Source organism: Hydra vulgaris, chromosome 04 (assembly GCF_038396675.1).
Source record: "Hydra vulgaris chromosome 04, alternate assembly HydraT2T_AEP".
Taxonomy (NCBI): Eukaryota; Metazoa; Cnidaria; class Hydrozoa; order Anthoathecata; family Hydridae; genus Hydra; species Hydra vulgaris.
Window position 1 is genome coordinate 7,446,622 of NC_088923.1, and position 22,665 is coordinate 7,469,286.

The following is a 22,665-nucleotide window of genomic DNA, read 5'->3' on the forward strand; positions in this document are numbered from 1 at the left end:
CGGAAAGAGCACTTAATCTTTTGAAGTCCAATTGCTTCAGAGACTCAACGATAAGACAGTCATATTGCCTTACTCGGGCTCATTAAAAATGACAAGCCAGAAAATCAAGCGGTATCAAGCAACTAGTGTCTAATTTGTAGTAAAGCAGATTAACTTTGTATGTCAATAAATTTGTCGTTGTATAAGTAAATAAGCAGCTGTGGTGTAGCGGAGTCCTCGTGTCAGAACTGGAGTTCTGTGGTTCGAAGGCGGCTCTGGCCATATGTGCATTATTGACAACCAAGAAGACGTGAACGTTTTGGTTTAATACTATTCCTCTATGCTCTGTGACAAGAACGTTAGGAGATAACAAAAACCAAAAACCAAAAAAAAATCACAAACATCCAATCAGACACAATCCAAAGCACATGAGCCTACATCAAAAAAATATGGCTAAATTAGTGAATTTAGCAATGTTGACTTACGCGAACACACTTACAAGAGCATTGACAACGAGCCCAAAAAATCTATATTCACACTTCCAATGCAAGAACGCGTTCAAGATCTTATCAGACGCCTTAAAAAACCATACAGATTTTCTACAACCACGCAGCTGTCATTTGGAATTTTTTCTTGATGGTACAATGGCAAAGTTTGACACCCATGCAGGATCTCAATGTCCCCTTTTCACATAGCGACATAGCCGTCAAAGAGATTAAAACCCAGGTTAAAAATTTAGTTGAAACTAAATCAAGTGAGTTTTATTTATTTCAATATAATATATCAGTGTTGAATCGACAAAAAGAAAAATGTTGTTTTCTTTTTTATAGTTTTTTCCATTTATTTCATTTATTTTTAATTGAGCATTTTTAACTATATAAAACAGTATTTTTCCTTGAAACTTACACTGATTTGTGATGAAGTGTGCAATATAAAAAATGCTTTTTTTACTTTACCCTTTAAATCTTTAATTATGTAGTATATTTTGAAGTTATAAGATTTTTGTGTAGAACAAATATCCATTTCTAAATGTCAATCTTAAATTAAAAATGTAGAGAATTAAATAAAGAAATCGTTTTTTGTTTTTGTTTTAATAACAAATTTTATTTATTATACTTAAATTTGTTTACTAGTTTTTTAGATTTTCATATTCAAATGTTTTATTAGGCTTTTAATAATACGAAAATATTAGATTAACTTTTATTTAGTATATAAAAAGTTGTTTTTCAAATAAAGCTTTTTAAATACCGCAATAACGTAATAATTTGACGTATTTAATTATAGTACTTTATTCGGATTTTTATTTAATTACATCTTTTGTTAAAAGAAATATAGGAGTTGAATTAAATTTTCAAAATTGTATTAAATTAAATGATCGTAAACTGTTCGATTCAAGAGTTTATACATTTTTTAGAAATCCTATCATTAAAATCTTTAATACTTTATTGTCTCGTCCTAATGGATAAAATTAACAATGCCATAATTGTGTGGTCCTATTGGATAGAATTAACAATGCAATAGCTAATAAAGATTATAAAAGAAATGCTTGAACTATTTTCATAAATTATTTTGGAACAGGTATTTGCAGTTAAAAAGTCGTTTCAAGAAAATTGTAACACTGCAACTGCTTTAGAATGGAAGCTAACAATGAGGATGTAAGAACTTTTCGTTATTCATTTTAGTCTCATAAAAGACACCGTTAAAAACATTTGCATCCAGTTGCTTTGTAGTTTGAATCCTACAAATATTTAGGTTCCTTATACCTCCTAAAAAACTTTTAAAATAAAAATGTTTTTCGAACCATCTAAAGTTAATCTTAAATAAATCAACTAGCAATTTTCTAATAATATAAAACCAATTTTAAATAAAATGTTTGATACCACTTCAATTATATCCTGAAAAAATTTATATTAATATAAAAATTCATATTAATATAATAAAAGATTTAAATATATAAAAATAGCAAATACAACTAAAAAAATATTAAAACTATAAAGCAAGTTTTAAAAAAATCAAGCAAACAATTAATTGATCAAGCACTGATCGCACTTTCTTTGATGTTAATCTTTGAATATCCATGCTCAATTCATTGTTTATTAAAGTATAATTATAAGGTATACCAACAAAAAAAGTTCAACAAAAAAATATCTTTAACATTAAACTTAATAATAACCGAAGTATGAAACTAGATATGTTACACATTTCTTTGAATCTCAAAGAAGACAAATAATATGAGCAAGATTTTTTTAATGAAGCTTAGAAATTAGGAAAATCTCCATAAAAAGGATCATGTATTGTTAACTAATAATGCAACTATTTTTATATCTGTCAATAAAGAGTCACATTCGGAAAATAAACATCTAATATGCTTTATACATACTTTACATCTAGTATGCTATATTCTCAGATTCGTTCTCAAAATATTATCTTCAGAGAACAAGTCAAGTAGATCAGTTGTTGTTTTTCGAACATTTTTCACCACTCATCCAGTGCTCTAAAAAAGCTAAAGGAAATTTCAAAACAGTTAAAAAACCAGAGTAAAACTTAAATTGTCTCAACCAGATGGATCTCAACATACTATATGCTTGAGAGATTTAAACTTAAAAATAACTTTCTCAGCCGTTTTCAGAAATCCAAGAAAAATTTTGATCTGTAAATTGCAACGGTGGTTGATTCACCTTTACAATTAAGTTAGTTGAAGAAAGAATCATAATATGTATACCAAAAGTTTCAGTAACCATTGACAACAACCAAAACTTTCAATTGATAGTCCTAGTGCTTTCATTTAGAGTCTCATTTACAACAAGCAAAAGAAGTTGACAACGCTGATGCATGAGGCAGTTAATTACATTTAGACAGATTACGCAATTTGTTTCTAGGTTTTTAACTTCAAAAAAAGCCATTTCAAAGAAGAAATTAACGAGAGTGGATATATGCAGCATTTTTTTAACAAATTGGTACAAATGAGAATGCCTTATAAAACTTTGAAAACATAACAGAGGGAAAAAAAATAATCTAAATCCAAGAAAAAAACCCAAACTGTCAAAAATAAAAAAAAAATTGGCATGAACAAAAAATTCATATAACTAAAATTTTTAATTTCATTTATAAATATTGATTAATTTTTAAACTTGACGTTTACAATTAGCAGTTTTTTAAAAAATTTTTCAACCGCTATTTTGCTTTTCTGCTCTCTTTTTCGCTTTCAGTTGACTTCCAAAAAAGTTTTTGATTCCTTGCAGCCTTTTTGTTGGGGGTAAATTTGTTAAAAGAAAAAAATTCCTTTTTTTTATTGTTGTTGTTGCATTTGATGATTTTAATTGCCGTTTGTCACATTATAAATGGCAAGTCACATGCTACCACATTTCTTCTAATAAAGGCGATGATTTTGTTTTGATATTGGACTGCACATAGCTTGCCATCAACTATCAATTGAAAATATAAAAAAATTTTCTGTTTAAAAAATCAAATCTCTACCCTGTAATTTTTTTAAATATTAGGGTTTTTTACGAGTAAGATTTTTTAAATATATTATAGAAAGTTTGTGCGCACCTCCTTCACTCGCTAAAGGCATTTGCCTATTCAGTACAACTGGAAACAAAGGCAGACTAGGGTGGGTTTGGCCCAAGGAGATTCAAATATAAAGATATACGTTTTTTAATAGACTAAATTGTATCAATAAATATATTGGCTCTCTGAAAATCTTTTATGTTCTTTTAAAAGTTATAAAAAACTAACAGCAATTTTAACTCATCTATATATTTGATAACTGGTTAATATCAGGAGGGAATTTAGTAAGCAACGTTTTCTAAACGTGCTTTAAAACGTATTGAGTCAAAAAAAAACCAACAAAAAACTATACCTTTATATTTACAGCAGGTTTGTATAACAAGAATAACTGGGTTAGTTTGTATTAAAAAAAAATTTAACATTTTTTATATTTTTATAATTTTAACATTGAAAGAAGAACTTTGCTTCATATGTTCCAATATATCGTTAGAGTTAACTTCTTCCAACAGCTTTTAATTCCACCTTCATCAACATAAACGCCTCTAATTGTATTTGCTAATTTATTAACGCATTCTATTTTAATTCTTTTTTAGCTCATTAACCTAATTAAAAGACAAAGTTAGAATGTATTCGTACGCCAAGTATAAGTTGATCAATGCGATCGAATGAATATTAAATTTATTTAAAAGCTTAAAACAACAAAATAAGCAACTGAAAAGTTTAGTAGTTTTTTTAGGGTTTAGTTTTTCCTTATGCATGTTATGCAAATAACCAGAGCTTGAGCCATCATTAGGGAATTCCGACCGGAATTTGTAACTTTTAGGTCATTCCGGTTTCGGCCGGACTTACTAATTTTAAGGCCGGAATGCCGAAATTTACTATTTGGGGCATTCCATTCTTTTTTTATTGTGGATATCCCATTAAAAAGTCTTTTTGGGATTCCTATAAACAGCTTTGGGAATAATATTAAAGTATAAGTAGGTTCTAAAAATTTAATATTTATCGGCCGCACAAATGCGATATTTTGAGGTCATTATCTGTAAATAGTCTATTGTAAATATATATTATTAACTATTTCCTTTTTTTTTCTTTTATTTTCTAGGTTGTAATTTAATTACTAGTACTATAAATACGTATTAAGTCAGTATTAAATTATATTAGGCTTAAAGCTATTTATATTTAGATTAAAGTTATCAATTCATTTCCATTGAATTGATTGAAATTAAAGGAGTTGAAGAAATTGAGTATAAACAGTGGACCACAATAAATAGGTCCCAGCTTCAAACCTTTATACAGTCCACTGATGAATTTATTGAAAGATTTTTAGGGAGTTTGAAAACACTTACTAGGCATGATTTTATTGCTCAAAAGCAGGCAAAATGTTTAGACTGGAAGAAAAACAATTTATCAGATGGAGAACTTCTGGTTATCGGTGATTTTTCATAAAATTATGCATTTATTATACAAGATGCAGCACAGGGATATCATTGGACAAATAATCAAGCAACTTTACATTCTTTTGTTTTTTATTATAAATATGAAGGAAATTTATGTCATGGAACTTATGTGCTGTTTTTGGAATGTAATACTCATGACACAATTGCAGTTCATCTTTTTCAGCGTAAACTAATTAATTTTTTAAAATTGAAATTTGAGGTATTAAAAATAACATATTTTAGTGATGGCTGTGCAGCACGATACAAAAACTGCAAGAATTTCATAAATCTGTGCTATCACAAAGAGGATTTTGGTATTCCAGCCAAATGGTATTTCTTTGCCACAAGTCATGATAAGGGTCCTTGTGATGGAGTTGGAGGAACTGTTAAACGTGAAGCAGCAAAAGCAAGCTTACAACGTCCGTACAATGAACAAATAATGACCACTTATCAATTATATACTTTTGCTAAAAAAAATATCCATGGAACTTCCTTCGAATACCTCACTGCAAATGATTGGCAAATCGAATCCACAATATTAAAGGAAAGATTTTCGAATGCTAAAACGATTCCTGGTACCCAAAAACTTCATTGCTTTAAACCATTATCCACGAATGAACTTCAAGTACAAGATTATAGTTCCAGTTCTGTGTCTAGAATTGAAAAAATTACATCACAGAATGTTTGCCAGCTCAACTTCAGTTCAATTACTGGTTATATGGTTGTAGAATATGATGAACATTGGTGGATAGGTTGTGTGTTAGAAAGCAATCCAGAAAAAAGAGAAGTAACCATGAACTTTCTTCACCCTCTTGGTCCAAGTCAACTTTTCTCCTTTAGAGATATTTTTACCAGTTGATTTGAATGATCTCTCCTTCCAGATATTTTTACCGTTGATTTGAATGATCTTTTGCTAGCAGTCGAACCCAAAACTACAACTGGTTGGTCATACTTCATTACTTCTAAAGAGTCTGAAGTAGCAACCAAAGCACTTAACTTGCATCATCGTTAACTATTATAGCTTTTTAAATTTATTATTAGCAAATATGTATTGCAATAGTAATGGTGTAAATATTATACTGCATTCAGTACTGTACTGCTATGTAGTTAAAACTGCTAAATAAAGCATTTTTGTTACTTTTCAACTATATATATATATATATATATATATATATATATATATATATATATATATATATATATATATATATATATATATATATATATATATATATATATATATATATATATATACATATATACATATATATATGGGCCAAGTATCACCAAATCATAGTTTATTGGTATATGGTAGCTATTATATAACCTAGGGCCTACATTCAATAAGTTACCTTAAAATACTGTATAATTTTAAGGTATTTAAATATTAAATTTTAAGAACCTACTTGTACTTTAATATTATTCCCAAAGCTGTTTATGGGAATCCCAAAAAGATTTTTTCATGAGACATCCACAATAAAAAAAGCAATCTGTATAAAAAAAATTATGACTTTTGACCTTGGCCATCGACCATCGGGTCAAAGGTCAAATGACCAAATGATCAATAACTTTTTTTTTATTGAATTTATCACTTTTTTGTATAGACACAAAGTTGTTCGTCTATGCAAGAGCTTCTTTTTGCCACCAAAATCAACTTCCTAAGTATAATAACAAAAAAGTTATGACGTTTTAAATAACCAAGGTCAAGTGAAAAGGTCAAAACTTTGAAAGGTCATATCTCAGAAAATAATTGACTTAAGTCAAAAAAATTTACATGATTTTCTTCTGTCCATATGCCCAACATGTGAGCCAATTTTCATCAAAATCCGAGTCGGTGATGTCAGATGGGTGGTTCCACTTGATGTGGAATGCCCCATTTACCTTTTTTTAAAAACATGCAACGCAGACTGTGTAAATTAAATTAAAAGATCATTGTCCTCCTGTGATTTAAAAAAAAAAAAATACAATTAAAAATTACAACCATATCCGCTAAATTTGCGGAAAAGTGGAATGCAGCCAATAGAACTTTTTATATAAAAATAAAATTTTGGTTAGAGGGCAATAATTAAGAATTTAATATAAATTTGCATCAGCACTATACTTCAATGACATCTGAATTAATTGCAATTAATTGTAATTGTATTTGAAAAAAAATTGTTGATGAAAATATACAAAAAGGAGACCTATATGTTAGACCAGGAACGACACCAGATATCAATACTAAAGCAATTTTTCTCAAAGATCTTATTGATTGATCAAATGATCAAACCAAACTGGCATTGTCACATTCAAGCTGTCAAAAGATGTATACAAAAAGGGCAATGAAGCGATAGCTCTTCTTAAACCTAGATAAAAAATACAAAATTTCAAACAAGCACAAAGTAATTTCATTCGCAGTAATCAATAATGTTGGGATTTCTAAAAGTTCAGGGATATTGTAGTGCAAAAAAAGTTGTTATCCAGTTTTTTGGCTGCAAACTAGCTCTTTTTTCATCAAAAATGTTACCTGCCTCTGAGAATAGTCTCATTCTAAATGTTACTTAGATTTTTAATAGCTAAAAAATATATCATGCCTAATACTGTAAATATTACAAATTTAACCTAAGTGGAAAAATAGAAAACAAAGAAATAATTTCAAAAACAATTATTATGCAAGTTAAAACTTTCAATAAATAAAGTTATAAGAAACAAATAAAACCAGCATATTAGATTTAAATAAAACAAGAATCAAATTAATGAAATAGGTTATATATATATATATATATATATATATATATATATATATATATATATATATATATATATATATATATATATATATATATATATATATATATATATATATATATATATTATAGATTATAAATATAGATTATGTAGCGACGATGCTGAATTACAGGCTGTCACTTTAAAATTTGAAGGTAAAATATTACTTTAATATAATTCTTTTTCCGGCCGGAATTTTATTAACAACTCCGGCAAATCCGGTTCCGACCTGAATTCAAAATTTCCAATCCGGTACGCCCCTAGCCATTATCAAGATTTTTAAAGTAATGTAAGGTTATGTTGTATAGACATAGATAAGATATAACTATCTGTTTAATAAAATTTTGCTAAATTATTTTGAATGCAATACCACTTTCATCGGACCATTCATTTGTAAGAATTGAGCAAGAACTATATAGAAGGATTAAAGAAATTAACAAAAAATTTTGGATACAGTTGTGCAAAACATGAACAGGGCATCTAGATTTCAACATCTTAGGGTTGAGGACTCTTTTCAGAAAGATATACACATAAGTGCTCTGGCGCCTGTTGTTACCTACAATGTTAGTGTTAATGTTATCCCCAGCAAAGCAATTCATTTTTGATCCATATTTGAAATTTGCTGAGTTACAGCTTCTGATTTTGTTCATGCACATGTGAGTTCTTTGACATTTTTTAAGTCAGGATATTGTCATTCGTTGGTTTATGACAGTAAATTGCACAGTTTTGTGCAATATATTGACCTAATATATTGAGTTGAAAGACTGGTAATGACTGACTGTATGAAATGCCAATGTACCTTCATCAGCATGAAGTTTTTCCTAAAGTAGGCTGTCTTTTTTAGACTGTAAAAATAACTGGATCGTTTTTGTAGACGCAACAGATTTGAAACATTTTTTGTGTTTTGTTGCGTTAAAGTGATATTTTTAGTCCCTAAAACAAAACAACATTTAATAAAAAACAAACAAAAAAAAACAAGAAAAAAAAAAGGTCTGAATGTTAAACATCAAGGTCTGTCGTCATTATTATTATTAGCTTTCTTTTGTTTCTATTTTTAATAGCCTCATCTAATTTTTAATTGCTTGTTTTATTTTTGCTTTACAAAAACACAAAATTTTTTAGTAAGATAAATATTTCGATGTTAAGTTAATGATAAATTTGGTTAGAAAAGATATTTAGCGTTAAAAAAATTTAATATTAAAGATTTTATATCAAGGTAGTATCAATATGTCATATTCTGATTCTCAAATTTTTTCTCAAATCTTCTCAAGTTTTTGAAATTTTTACTTTTCTGAACAATTTTGAGAAATTTGCAAAACGTAACTGAAACTATAAATCCGTGTATTGCTTAATCACTGGGGGATATTTTAAATTGGAAACATCCGGGAAAAGATTTATTAACAACTAATGGGTCATCCATAAACGACGTCAGTAAATATAAGGGAGGGAGGGGGAGATGGAGTGCTGGAAAGTTTGACACTAATTGGCAATGGGGAGGGGGGTGTTGAGGCCAAAATGATGTCAATTTAAATTATTTTTTTAGTTCTAATGAGCAGATTTTAACAGTATTTACATCTACTAAATGGTATAGAAATGATGTTTTGTTTGTGGGGAAATTAATATTAAATGCGGGAATTTGATATGATATTTTATTAAGTTATTTATAATATAATATTATAAATTAATATAATAAGTTTACCAGAGACATTAAATAAATAACAACTACTAACGTAAAATAAAAATTACTATCATTTCATTAATATATTACCATTTGACTGCAAATCAAATTATGTTAGAAACATTAACTCTTTGTATATAAAATTAACAATTGTTATTCGCTCCCTAGCGGATTATAAAATGTGATTCAAAGTAAACTCATAAAAATAAACTCATAAATTTGTCACTTTTTGAAATTAAGTTGTCGTTATTTTAAATACGAAACTCTAATTGCTCTCTAGTTGATTGTAAAACGTGATGCGATGCAAACACATAAATTCTATTGAAAATTTGAAACGCTAATTTCTCCCTAGCGGGTTGAAGAAACTTTTTTAAAAAGCTTGCGCTAACGATGAGCAAAATCATTATTCTGATTATGATGTAAACAATTCTAATAAATCAATATTAAAGTATGGATAAAACCGCGTTAGTTAACTTATTGATGGTCTCGTATGGTAATGCTCATCCCGATAAAAAAAAGGCTAATATTCAGAAAGAAGTCCATAGTATAAAGAACTCATTAAAAGAAGAGAAACCGGTGCATAAGGATCTTGAATCAAGAGTAATGTATTTAATCAATTTATTTAATGAAAAGGCAATGAAGTTCAAGGGCAAAATCATTTTGGGCCAATACTCCAAAACTGTCTGCCCCCACGTATACTCCACTTGAATTTGACAAGAATTCCTCACAGTTTGTTGTGCCCACCAATGAGCGATATGTTATTGATGATCAACAAAGTGCATTACCTTTGAGTTTGTTGACCACGAAAAATCAAAAAAATGCAAGAACAGTGGCTCAAGATAGACTCAATTCTGAGATTGCAGCTTTAAATTGTGAATTTGCTAGACTGAAAACTAAAAAAAAAGAAGTGGATTTATTGCTGAAGCTGAAGAGGATAATTTGAAAAAGAAAAAGAAGAAACTAGCTCATCTATGTAAAAAACTGGCCAAAAAAAGAGTATGATCAAGCTCAACAAAAGAAAACTAGAGAAGTGAAAAAAGCTAGAATGGAGGAAATCTGCTTGGAGCATCCAGAAGTCAAAGAAAAACTAAAAATCAGAAAAAAACCTGGTCGACCGTCATTAGAAGTAGATCAACCTCTTCTTTTGAAAGCAATTATGGATATTGCACTCCATGGTTTGTCCGCTGATGAAAGAAGTCGGTCAGAGGTTCTTCGAATTGACATCCGAGATGAACAAAATTGGATTTGCAATCAGCAAGAGCGCCCTCTATACTCGTCTACTTCCGAAAAGTTACGAAACATTAGAAGGCAAAAGGCACGTCAAAACAGTCCCTGTTAGATTGATCAGTCCTCAGAATGAATCTCATTTAAAACATGTTGACGGACTCTTTTGCAGTTCAAATATAAAATATGTGAAAGAAGTTTGTCCTATTTTAGGGCCAGATGAAGTGTGTTTCATTAGCCAAGACGACAAGGCTAGAGTGCCAATTGGAACCACAGCAGCCAAAAAACAGGCGCCGTTGTTGATGCATTTGGAGTACCGGGTAACTCTCTTAGACCACGACTTGGTCGTGGCTGCTAAACACAAGCTTATACCATCTGTATACGCTGGAATTACAATCAAAAAAGATGGTCTCGGAAAAACAGATGCTGTTACTTATTCTGGACCTACCAACATTGCTGTTCGATAAGGAAAACACGCATCCTCAACCTTCACTCATGGATTTGCCTTTCAGCGGTTCTTGGATATCAAAGAATTCGACTCTATTACCAGAGATCCTCAAACTAATATGGTTAAGCCTATCGTTGTGTTTAGTGTCGATGGAGAACCCGACGAAAATCCAAAATACCAGAAAGTAATTGAAATCAGGATTCACCATTTGTTGAAGAATAACCTTGACGCTCTTTTCATCATGACGAATGCTCCAGGCCGCAATCCATTCAACAGAGCTGAGCGACGAATAGCACCTCTAAGTAAAGAATTATCTGGGGTGATTTTTCCGCACTAGCATTACGGAACTCATCTTGATTCTCAAGGTAATTAAATTGAGAAAAGTTAATTTGTAAAAATATTAATATAATTTTTAACCTATAATAACCAACATATCTTTTTAAATCAGGTAGGACAATAGATGAAAATTTAGAAAAACAGAACTTTGGTTTTGCTGGACAGGCTTTGGCGGATATTTGGTCTGATCTACAATTTGAAGGTTATCCAACTATTGCAGAGTATATTGATCCAGACAAATCATAGCTAGAGTCAAGGAGCCTTTTATTACAAGATCAACTTTGGATTGCCGATCGTCTTTATACAAGTCAATATTTTACTCAAATTGTGAAATGTGAAAATCGTTCTTGTTGTCGGGCTATTCGAAGCTCTTACTTTACTCTAATTAGAGCAAGATTTCTCCCGCCACCTGTCCCTGTCAACCAAATGAGAAACGGGCTCAAAGCAGGAGATGTCTCAGAAGGAGCAAAAGAATTGTTTCCATCATCCGTCTTTATGCTCATCGCATCAAACATTGAAAGTATTCTTCCTCGTACTGCCAAAGGATTTGCAATTTTGCCGTATGATGCATTTTGTCCATCAATTCAGTCTAGCTGTAAAAAGTGCAATATCTACTTTGCCTCTCAAGCTATTTTGAAAAAGCACGCTTCTATCCGTTCTTCTGCTATAATAATCTCTTTAATCAAAAGGGTCCAACCGGTTTGTATTGCTGCAAAGCGTCAGACAGAATTTTTTAGCAGTCATCGCCTTGCCGAAGAGTTCGAAAACTGCTAAATAGTTAGATGAAAATAAAGTTGATGCAACGTATTTGATTGTACCTCAAGAATACGATATCCTTTTAGAGCGCGCAGAGCATTTACTACCTATTGTTTCAATCGATGATCACTTCAACAATCCATTGGAAGATTATATTAAAGATATATAATACTATTTGCTTAGTTGATTATTTAATGAGATATCGACTATTATATAATATAATTTGATGAGATCTTCTATTCTATTGATGTATAATTTAGTCAGAAAAAAAATCAATGGTTTTTAAGCATTTTTATTATTTTTTAGGGGGAGAGTACACAAAAACTGAAATCATATATAATGGGGGGTTGGCCAAAAATTGACAAATTTTTGCCAACCCCCCGTTATATGAAAAATTGAGTTTGACAAAGGGGGGAGGGGGAGTCAAAAAATTTAGTAAAACACTGATATCATTTATAGATGACCCCTAATTAGGCCTACAATACCATATACAATATCATTTTTTAAAGGTGTTAAATGGTATTTACAACAACAACAAAAAAAATGATCTAAATGTAATGCACTTTGATTAAAATATCTTTTAATAATAACAATCTTAGAATTGTGATACCAATGGTTTAACATTTACTAACATGCAAAACCTTTGACCTTTTTAGCTAAACGTTAAAACATTATTTCAAGGAATAACTTCATTTGTAGTAGCAACTCAAATACTTTTTAACCTCAAAGCTTAACGTTCATGGTCCTCGTGTTCGCGAGTTTGGATGCGCGCGCATTTTTAAATTTTATGCAATTGAGAGAGAAGAATGCGTGTTGTTTTAGCAATAAATTGGTGTCTAAGATGATTTTACATTTAATAATTTTTTTTTGTTCTCAATTCTATATAAAAGCTGTATATTTTGAAAGTGGCATAAATCACTTTTTCAAAAAATCAAGTTATGGATAACAATGATTGCAATGTAACAATATTTTTTCATTTATGAAATAATTTAAGTGATTAATAGAACATTTTTGTAGAAACCTACGATAAGAGAGGTTTCTTAATTTTCTCTGAAATTCTCCAGAACCTTATTTTTGGCCTTAAAATCCGAATATCTCTGGGGGAATATGGTGGTATGAGAACCCTATATATAAGATATCAATGTAAATGTGAGTAAACGATAAAACTTTAAAAATATAATAGAGGTAAATTAATTTTTAGACAAATAATAATGATAAACTAATTTTTGTTGTTATACTTTTTTTACTATAGTTTAAATTAATCAAATCTGACGGGCAAGCCAGTTAAACTTTTTCAAAATGAATTTAATTAAAGGTTTTACTTGTTTATAAGAAACTAGTAAACATGTTCCAAAGTCAAACTTAGGTTAGGTCAATTAATTACAAGACTCAATGTAACAATTTTCTTAAAATCTGTTCAGAATTTATCTTCACATTTTCATTTTTTTTACAGGAACATCTGAAACATAATCATGGTTAGTTTAATGAATTCCAAAACCCGGGGCAAGATGACAAGCTTGCTAACTTGCCCCCATCATCTTGCCCCGGCCTGCATCTTTAAATATTCGTTTTCCTTGCCATAAAAGAAGGCTATTAATTACTATTTCTTTTAGTTAGTACTTAAACCAAGTTACTTATAAATGTTAAAGAGAAATATTAAAGAGCCATATCTGTAGCAGTTGTTAAAGAGAAATGAAATAGCTCTATCTGTAGCAGAGATTATTTACACATGTATAAAAATTTATATCGTGGCACTGTAATTAAAAAAAGCTTCACTACTAATACAAAAATGGCGAATTCAGCATCTCTATATAATTTTTTAATGAACAGCCTATAGGAGAGTCAGCAGTGTCCAATTAATGCTGCCACAAATTTATTGTTAACATTCTTCATCTTGTTCCGCTCTTTATCTTGACACGGTCTTCCTAAATTAGAAAATATTTTTCACCAACCCAGGGAGTTAAATCTCTTAAATTTAGCTTGTCAGTCCGCCTCTGACTGGAATCATTTTTGAAGCAAAAAGTAACAGACTATTACCTGAAAACGAAGGATAGAAATTTTAATGTTGAACATATATAAAAACTGCACATTGATTATATATGTACCACTCTTCTTTATCAGATACGTGGCTATAATAACTCATATGGAACATAAGTGGGAAGTATATGCAAGTCATGTGCTTACCACTCTTGTTTGTGTGATGACATTGGTATGGTACTTGTGTGGCTTAAATGCTTATACCACTGAAAACTAAAATAAAAAAGAACAAATGCCACACTATATTTGTGCGTGAAAGTGTTACCTAGCACACTTGTAGAAAGCATATATTAACTATATATTAACACTCCTTTATAAGGTATAACATTGATGAAGTCCATGTGTGGCTATAACTATGCATAGCTACATATCAGTTAAAAATCTTTTTTTAATAATTCTATTCACAAGTACATAAAAGCATACAAAAAAATTTTAAAATACCATTAAAATAGTTTTCTCCATTTACAATCAAGAGTTTGTTTTAAAGAATTTTTAAAAACTGTTATAATAGTTTTCTCCATTTACAATCAAGAGTTTTTTTTTTTAATCAGATGTCAAAGTATATTTTTATAATGCTAGAAAAACTCATGTTGCACATAAAAAACTCATGTTACACTTAAAAAATCAGTCTGTTTGTTGTTTAAAATGGTTCAAATATGGCGCAAATTAGAACAGACTCAAAACTTGCAAAAATTTGGAAATACTTTTATGTTTCAGGTCACGCGTATAGTCATCGTGATCACTCTACTACTAGAAACATGTAATCCAGTGAAACCTGTTCTATCTCCTGCTGCCTTAAATTTATTTGCTTTCTAAGCAAAGGCGAGAAAAAGTGACTTCCTGTCATCAGTACGTGTTATGTTTGTAGCGATTGTCTTTTCTATATATTTGAAGGTGTCTAAGTTACTGTGTAAGATTACCTGTAGTTTACAATATGTGTATGTTTGTGTTCTGTGTTAACCTCTAGAACGGTGTTTGCTCACCCATAAGTTACTATACTATAATCTCTGGTATAACGTCAGTTCTAGCACGGTGTTTGCTCACCTATAAGTTACTATACTATACTCTCTGGTATAGTGTGAGCTGAGTTACCAAATAATGTCTCCTACCATAAAACTGATGCTCACCTTAATTTCTATTATTTTGTTAAATGTAACGTTTTAATTTATAAATTTTCAATGTATCTTGTTTTAAGTTTTTAAGTACTGCTTACAAAAAGTAATTTTTTTCAACTACTTCAGATCAGGTAAGGTCAGTTCAAGATCATCACGATTACCATGCAACTGATATAATGAAACCCAATAATATCTGTCCCATGCTCTTCTGCCTTGTAAAATATGTTTAAATTTTACAGGCAAAGATGTAAATTTATTTTACATTGTTCCTGTCTAGGATGATAAATGCTTTTCTAGACTCCACTTAAAGATTGTTACTTGTGCCTTCTTGATAGTAATTATGAACTCTTCCTGTAGTCCCCTAATGAGGGTACAGCTCTAAGACTCAGTTTAATGACTCTAAAGCCATCTGGTAGTATTATTTCCTGAACTCTGTGGTGGCTCTTGAAGAGGCTGATTCCATTAACAGCTGTAAAATACTATAATATTAACAGTGCTATGTAGCGTAATGATAGTTTATCTGTTAGTGGTACTGTTGTGCATTATCGAGATCACATGAGGATCCCTAAGTTATGATTTTTGGTTAATTAGCAGCACTGTGATAACTGTTTAGCTTATTGCTTTGGATGCTATGTTCTATTTATGAACGAGTCAACTTCTTTTTTAACTTAAACGATGCCCATGTATAATGCTCATCACACTGAGTGGCTTGGCTAACACCACTGACCCTGCCGAGTCTAAAGCTCATAAACTTTGTATTTCGTAATCTCTTACTCAAAAAAAGACTTTGTGACTTGTTTTACAGACACTTCGAATCGCCTAACTTCACTCCTTGATTTGCGTTTTGTTTGTAACTCAAACTTATGTTCGGTTTCTCCTAGTTTTCTTTTAGATGGTTCCAACCATACAATTACCTCTATAAACCTTTCATCTCGTACCTCTTCTTTGGACTCACCTTATAATAACACTACTTACTATGTGATTTTTATGTCAAAGTCTTTGGGCTAAAGTATAACACCTCTCCGCTGATAATTGCTTCTCATGTGTATCCTCCAGGATTGAAGCAGGTAAGAAAGACTTTACTCTTTTTAGTTAGTTCCGAGTCAAGCCTCATTTTATTACATGGCTCATACCTTTTTTATACCTGTTATAGCTATTTACAGTGTTTATTTATTATTGCAAATAGTCAATTCAAAAAGTTGCTGTGTGAAGTTAAGCTCCATTATAGCTGGTTTCTTAAATCTTATATCTTATCTCAGTAGATAGTCTCTAGAGGCTTTTGGAAAATTTTTAACAATGTCATTAACCATCTCTTACTTATGGGACTTTTTTCGCAGGATAAGTATGCCCATAAGAATAATAATTGGCTCTTGAATTTAATAACCATTTTCTTATATATTAAAGAATGGCAACCCTCACACTGAGCTGAGTCCTTATTTTTAATTCTTCTTGGATTATCCATTACTACTGACCTCTCATGAAAACCATAAATACAACCAATTGCAAAATTAGCATCTGCTAACGTTGCTTCTCTTTATTGTTTTTAACATTACTTTACTATTGATTTTGTTCTCTACTTCCACAAACCTCTTTTTAGCTAACAAGGGGCCTAGATTTTCCTGTTTATATAATATAATATAGTAAAAATAATATTTCGTTACTATATTATATTATACAAAGATTACATTTTACAATTTTTGTATAGCATAATATTGTAACAAAATGCTATTTTTACGGTAATGTTGCAGAATAGTGGCGTAAAATAATTTCATTTTTTCGCTTGTTGTGAGACTTGCTTAAAGTGGTGACTTTTTAATATAGACTAATATTAATTGGCTTCATTACATACATCGACTATCTTATAGCCTGCTGCTACAAGGAAGTGCTGCTACATCGACTATCTTATAGCCTGCTGTTACAAAGAAGTGCCACTACATCGACGGAGGGTTTGGTTGGGGCAGGCAGTCTATCAAATAATAGAAAAAAAAAACTTTAAAAAAAAATCTAAAAAAGATATTAAAATATTCCGTATATTTATATTAAAAAGTCACCACTTTGAGTAAGTCTCACAACAAGCGAAAAAATAAAATTATTTTACGCCACTATTCTGCAACATTACCATCTTTACTATATTATATTATATAAAAAGTCATAAAAAGAATATATTAAGTATAGTCTATATAAATATAAAATGTAAAAAGACTATACTAAATATAGTAAAAAAATGCTATTTTTACTATATTATATTATATAAAATAAGAATATTTCAAATATCATATACATAGTTAAATCTAACTTTTGATAAAAGCATTATAACGTTTTCGGTAAATTTCTGTTGGAGCTAAATGTATACTCTAAAATAACTTTTAAAAATCATCACTAATGGCGGTTGAACATGTTACATTTAGCTGCAGTTATTAATACAACGGAAAACTCTGTGTTTGAAAAGTGAGCTGCAAATACTGAAAATTTCCGCACACAATACATCCATACATCCATACATGGGCATACGGATACTTTCCGTGGAAATATCTGAATATTTTTCCGTTTTTTAACGGAAATTTTTAACAGTGCAGCTTCCACAAATCGTTATGCACTTGGGTGTCTACAACACGATGGTCCTGCCAATCCGATGCAGTAAAAGCTCTCATCGTTGGATATTATCCTATCTGCAATACACTTCAAAATATATCGGAGAATGAAAATGAAACACCTAAAGCACGTTCCGAGGCAAACGGTTTTCATGGCAAGATGTGCAAACTGGAAACTGGTATCAATGCTGCATTTTGGAACAACATTCTTGCTCGAAGTAATGCTACAAGTCATATGCTACAAGATCCCAAGCTCAATCTAAACACAGCCATAGCAACACTGAAGTCTCTGCAGTGTTTTGTGAGTGAAAAACGAGAGCATTTTTGTGATTATGAGGAAAAAGGGAAGGAGATGTCTGGAACTGATAAATATGTAAAAGCACGCGAGCGCTATCAAAGCGTGCGGCTCACTCCATTAGATTATGGAGGATCAGGAGAAGCTAGACTGAAAAATTTCGGAATCAGAACTTTCTCCCTGTAATAGATCAATATCAAACCTCTTTGAACCAACGCTTAAAAGCATATGAGAATTCCTGTTCTCTTTTCGATTTTTTGAGAAAACTGGATTCACTGGAGTGCAATGAGATAGAAGCAGCTGCAAGAAAATTGGTTAATAAATATAAGGATGATTTAGATCCAGCACTTAGAAGTGAGCTTGTGCAGTTTACAGCTTTCTTCACTGAATTTCTTCTTGAAGAAGATGATGAAATTGGGAGGGAACATTTTCTTTACAAACTATTGCTGAAAAAGCAAGTTGTGGATACATTTCCAAATGTTGAGATAATGTTACGAATGTACTTGGTCCTAATGATTACAAACTGTTCTGGGGAACGTTCGTTCAGTAAAATGAAGTTCATAAAGAATCGACTCCGTTCTACAATGACTCATGATCGGCTTAGTTTTCTAACTTTGATGAATACTGAACATGATATTCTCAGAGAGATTTACTTTAACCAATTGATTCAAGACTTCGCAAAGATGAAGTCTCGTAAAGTGCCGAGCCTGTAATTAGAATTTCAATTCATCTTTTTCCCTTCTCCAGATATCTTCAACTTTTCGTGTTAATTGTGTTTAACTATTTGCTTGTTTATTGGTGAAATATAAATATTTGATCAATCTGTTGTGCATGTACAGTTCCATATAATCACATTATTATGAATAAGAACGCTACCTTTTTTTGTTTTTAAGGTAGAGTGTTTTATTTAACTATATGGTTCAACTATGTTAATTAAAGATGCTTAAGAAATGCACATCACTATTATTAAAAATATATAGAGTTATCTTTTTTGTGGTTTTAAGGTAGAGTGGGCCTCCACAAAATATATCCCCAGGGCCTCCACATATATAAATCCGGCCCTGTATATATATATATGTATATATATATATATATATATATATATGTATATATATATATATATATATATATATATATATATATATATATATATATATATATATATATATATATATATATATATATATATATATATATATATATATATATATATATATATATATATATATATATATATATATATATATACATACATTAAAATGATTTTTATCTAAACTTTAAAAGCTTAAACACTTTTGAAAGTTAAAAATCCTTTTAAGTTTCAAAAACTAGTTGTCACTTTAAGTGAATTTAAAGTCTAACCTCAAAAAATAATTCAAAAACTGCATTCAGCTACCTTTAATATGGCGTGTGCATATTGCCAGTTTTCAAGGGAAATTGCATATTGCTAGCTTTCTAGCAGAAATAAAAAGTTTCCAGTTCAAAATTGTATCATTGTTTTGGCAATATTGGTTGAAAAAACTTATTTGTTATATACATTATAGAAAACTAAAAAAATTTTGTAATTAAATAAACCAGAAATTTACTTTTTTAAAATTTTGCCAAAGATAATGTTTCTATTTTCCTGAGTTACCTTAATTCAGCAAATCACTATAACTTCTCAAAATTTTTTTTTTTTAAAAAGTATTAAACTTTACATTGTCATAATTTTCAAATACTATGTACATAAATAAATAATATATACATACATACATACATACATACATACATACATATATATATATATATATATATATATATATATATATATATATATATATATATATATATATATATATATATATATATATATATATATATATATATATATATACAATATACTATACTAAAATCTTTTATGATAAAATTCGAAATCTATGAGTGCATATAATCTTTGCCTAAAATAATAATAAAGAAAAACTTTACAACTAGAAATTGGGGAGAAGGGATGCACATTATTTTGGATTATGTTGTTCCAAAGCTCCAACCACAAAAACTTTTTAAAAATCATGTTCATTTAGTAAAAGCATATATACACCTAAGTTTGAAATTTGTTATATGTCTGAAAAATATTTTTTCCTAAATATCAAATAATTCTGCTTAAAAAACTAATATTACATCCAAATTCAAAAATCTTAACATTATCGTTATTCTAAAATAGCATAAATAAACATACTTTAAAGTCAAAAAAGTTTAAGGTTTTTGGTTTGTTTAATAATTCAAAGCATATTATTTTACCTCGTTTTGGTAGTATTTACAATTTGATGCCATTATGAAATGTTTTTAAATAAATATTTCTTATGTTTAAGTTGTATTTTATAAGGATTACTTAAAAAAAATTGACTCATTAATTCATAAATATTACTTATACAGTATAAAAATAAGTAATAAATGATACTTATTGCTAAACTGTTATGTTATTAACTTTAACTTTACTTCAGAAGCACAAAAAATGGTTGCAGAAAAGAAAATATACTTTTGTTGCGTTTTCTATTCAAATGATTATTATCGGAATGGAATGGAGTCTTACTCTTGCAACATTATGGTCGTATATAAATGAAATGAATATCGCAAATAATCAACAACTAATTTATGGTCTGGTTTCCGTGTCATACATGTTTGCATCAACTGTAACAACACCGTTTGTTGGAAGATATGTTGATAGACGTCGAAACATCAATACTTGGTTTTTAATATGCAACATCTTTATGCTTACTGGGAATATGATTTACAGTCTTCCTTTTTCACCGTTATTTTTAATTGGAGGAAGAGTTTTATCTGGCTTTGGTGGAGCATTAAAATCTATTATTTACAGCGAAACAATTCGCTGTTACCAACCAAATGAAATATATTCAAAGCTATCAATCTTATCAATGATGCTATATTTTGGGTTCATGCTAGGCCCGGTCATAAGCTTCTTTTTTTACCGTATAAATTTTTTTATAGGTTACTGGCATTTACAATCCGCAAATTTTCATGCGCTTTTTTTGAGTATTTTATGTTTTATTATGGAGATTCTTTCAATGAAAATGGTGTATGATATTTCTAAAGAGCTTGATTACAAAACCCTAGAAAAAAACACTTCTTCAATTGATAAAATAAATGAATTACACATCGATGATGTACTACCATTATTAGAAGACGACAGAGAAAACGAAGCAACAACCGTACTTAAACCAGCATTACTTCAACCAATAAATTCAAATCAACATAGCGTAATAAATATTTTAAAAGTATTATTTTTTAGCTTTGATTCAGCACTGGTTTTGTTTTCAAACTTTTTTATAGCATTTTATTTCATAATCACATACGATTGGCTATCGTTTATAATTATTGAGAGAATAAGCCGTTCATTGACGGAAATAATTATCTGGTATTTTGGAGTAAGTGGAATCTGCGCAATCATGTTGATAAGAATTATATATAGACCGTTTTCTGATGAAAAGATGGCGATAATAACAATTTTAAGCTTAGTAGGTTTTTGCATCTTAAGCGCAGTTTACATTATTGTTTCATATATTCCCAATACCAAAGGTTTAATCATTTTAATGATTATTGTTTCTATGACAAATTATGTAGGTTTACCTATAATTACAGATGTGTATTTTGTAGGCACGTTTGCTAAAATGGTAAATTCAAATGTTCTGACATTTGTAGACAGTGTTCGATCTTCATGCTTTACTGCTGGAGCATTGATGGCTTTTTCTTTTTCCGCGTTCATTTTTCATTATGTCGCCGTATTTGGAATATTGTTCATGGTAATTATGGTAGTTATTACAATTCTGTTTAATTGCAGAAAAAAACATTTTATCAATCCAAAACTACTAATATAAGTGTTGCTGTTGCTTTTGTTGTGTTGTTATTGGATATAACATGAAAATAACTTAAATTACTTAAATAGATTTAAAAGTTGGAACTTGAATCACTGCATGAACGTGTTTTTTAAACCTATTTAATTAGTGTAAAGTAACTTATATTTTTTATACATGTGTGTGTGTGTGTGTGTTTGTGTGTGTGTGTGTGTGTGTGTGTGTGTGTGTGTGTGTGTGTGTGTGTGTGTGTGTGTGTGTGTGTGTGTGTCTATATATATATTAAAGCATTAAACAATTAGTATGCAAAACCAAACAGAATGGCAACTAAATGTTTTTTAACTAAATTGAAAACATTTAGTTGAAAAAAATATTGTTTTTGTTCGAAAATTTGGATATTTTCAATTTAGTTTGAAATTTATTAAACGTAATACGGAAGTAACAAATTCTTAACATTTTACACAAATTCACATTTAACAAATTCTTTTAACAATTAAACTAGTAGCATTTTGAATAAACTTTAAAAAACAAATTACATCGTTTTGTTTTTACGTTTTTATATTATATTTCTCAAAGAATAGGGCGGAAGAGGGCGGGGCTAGTTAAGCAACTTACTAAATCTAACAGACATCTTGAGCGGTGCGTA

At 29.7% G+C, this 22,665-nt stretch overlaps 1 protein-coding gene across 1 annotated transcript; it reads left to right on the forward strand.

Moving 5' to 3' along the window:
- Positions 1-1,486: 1,486 nt before the first annotated feature.
- On the forward strand, positions 1,487-22,551 carry LOC136079539 (uncharacterized). Its single transcript, XM_065795347.1, has 2 exons — positions 1,487-1,634; positions 20,652-22,551. The coding sequence occupies exons 1-2, from the start codon at positions 1,614-1,616 to the stop codon at positions 22,041-22,043; spliced, it is 1,413 nt and encodes a 470-aa protein (XP_065651419.1). The 5' UTR covers positions 1,487-1,613; the 3' UTR covers positions 22,044-22,551.
- Positions 22,552-22,665: the final 114 nt, after the last annotated feature.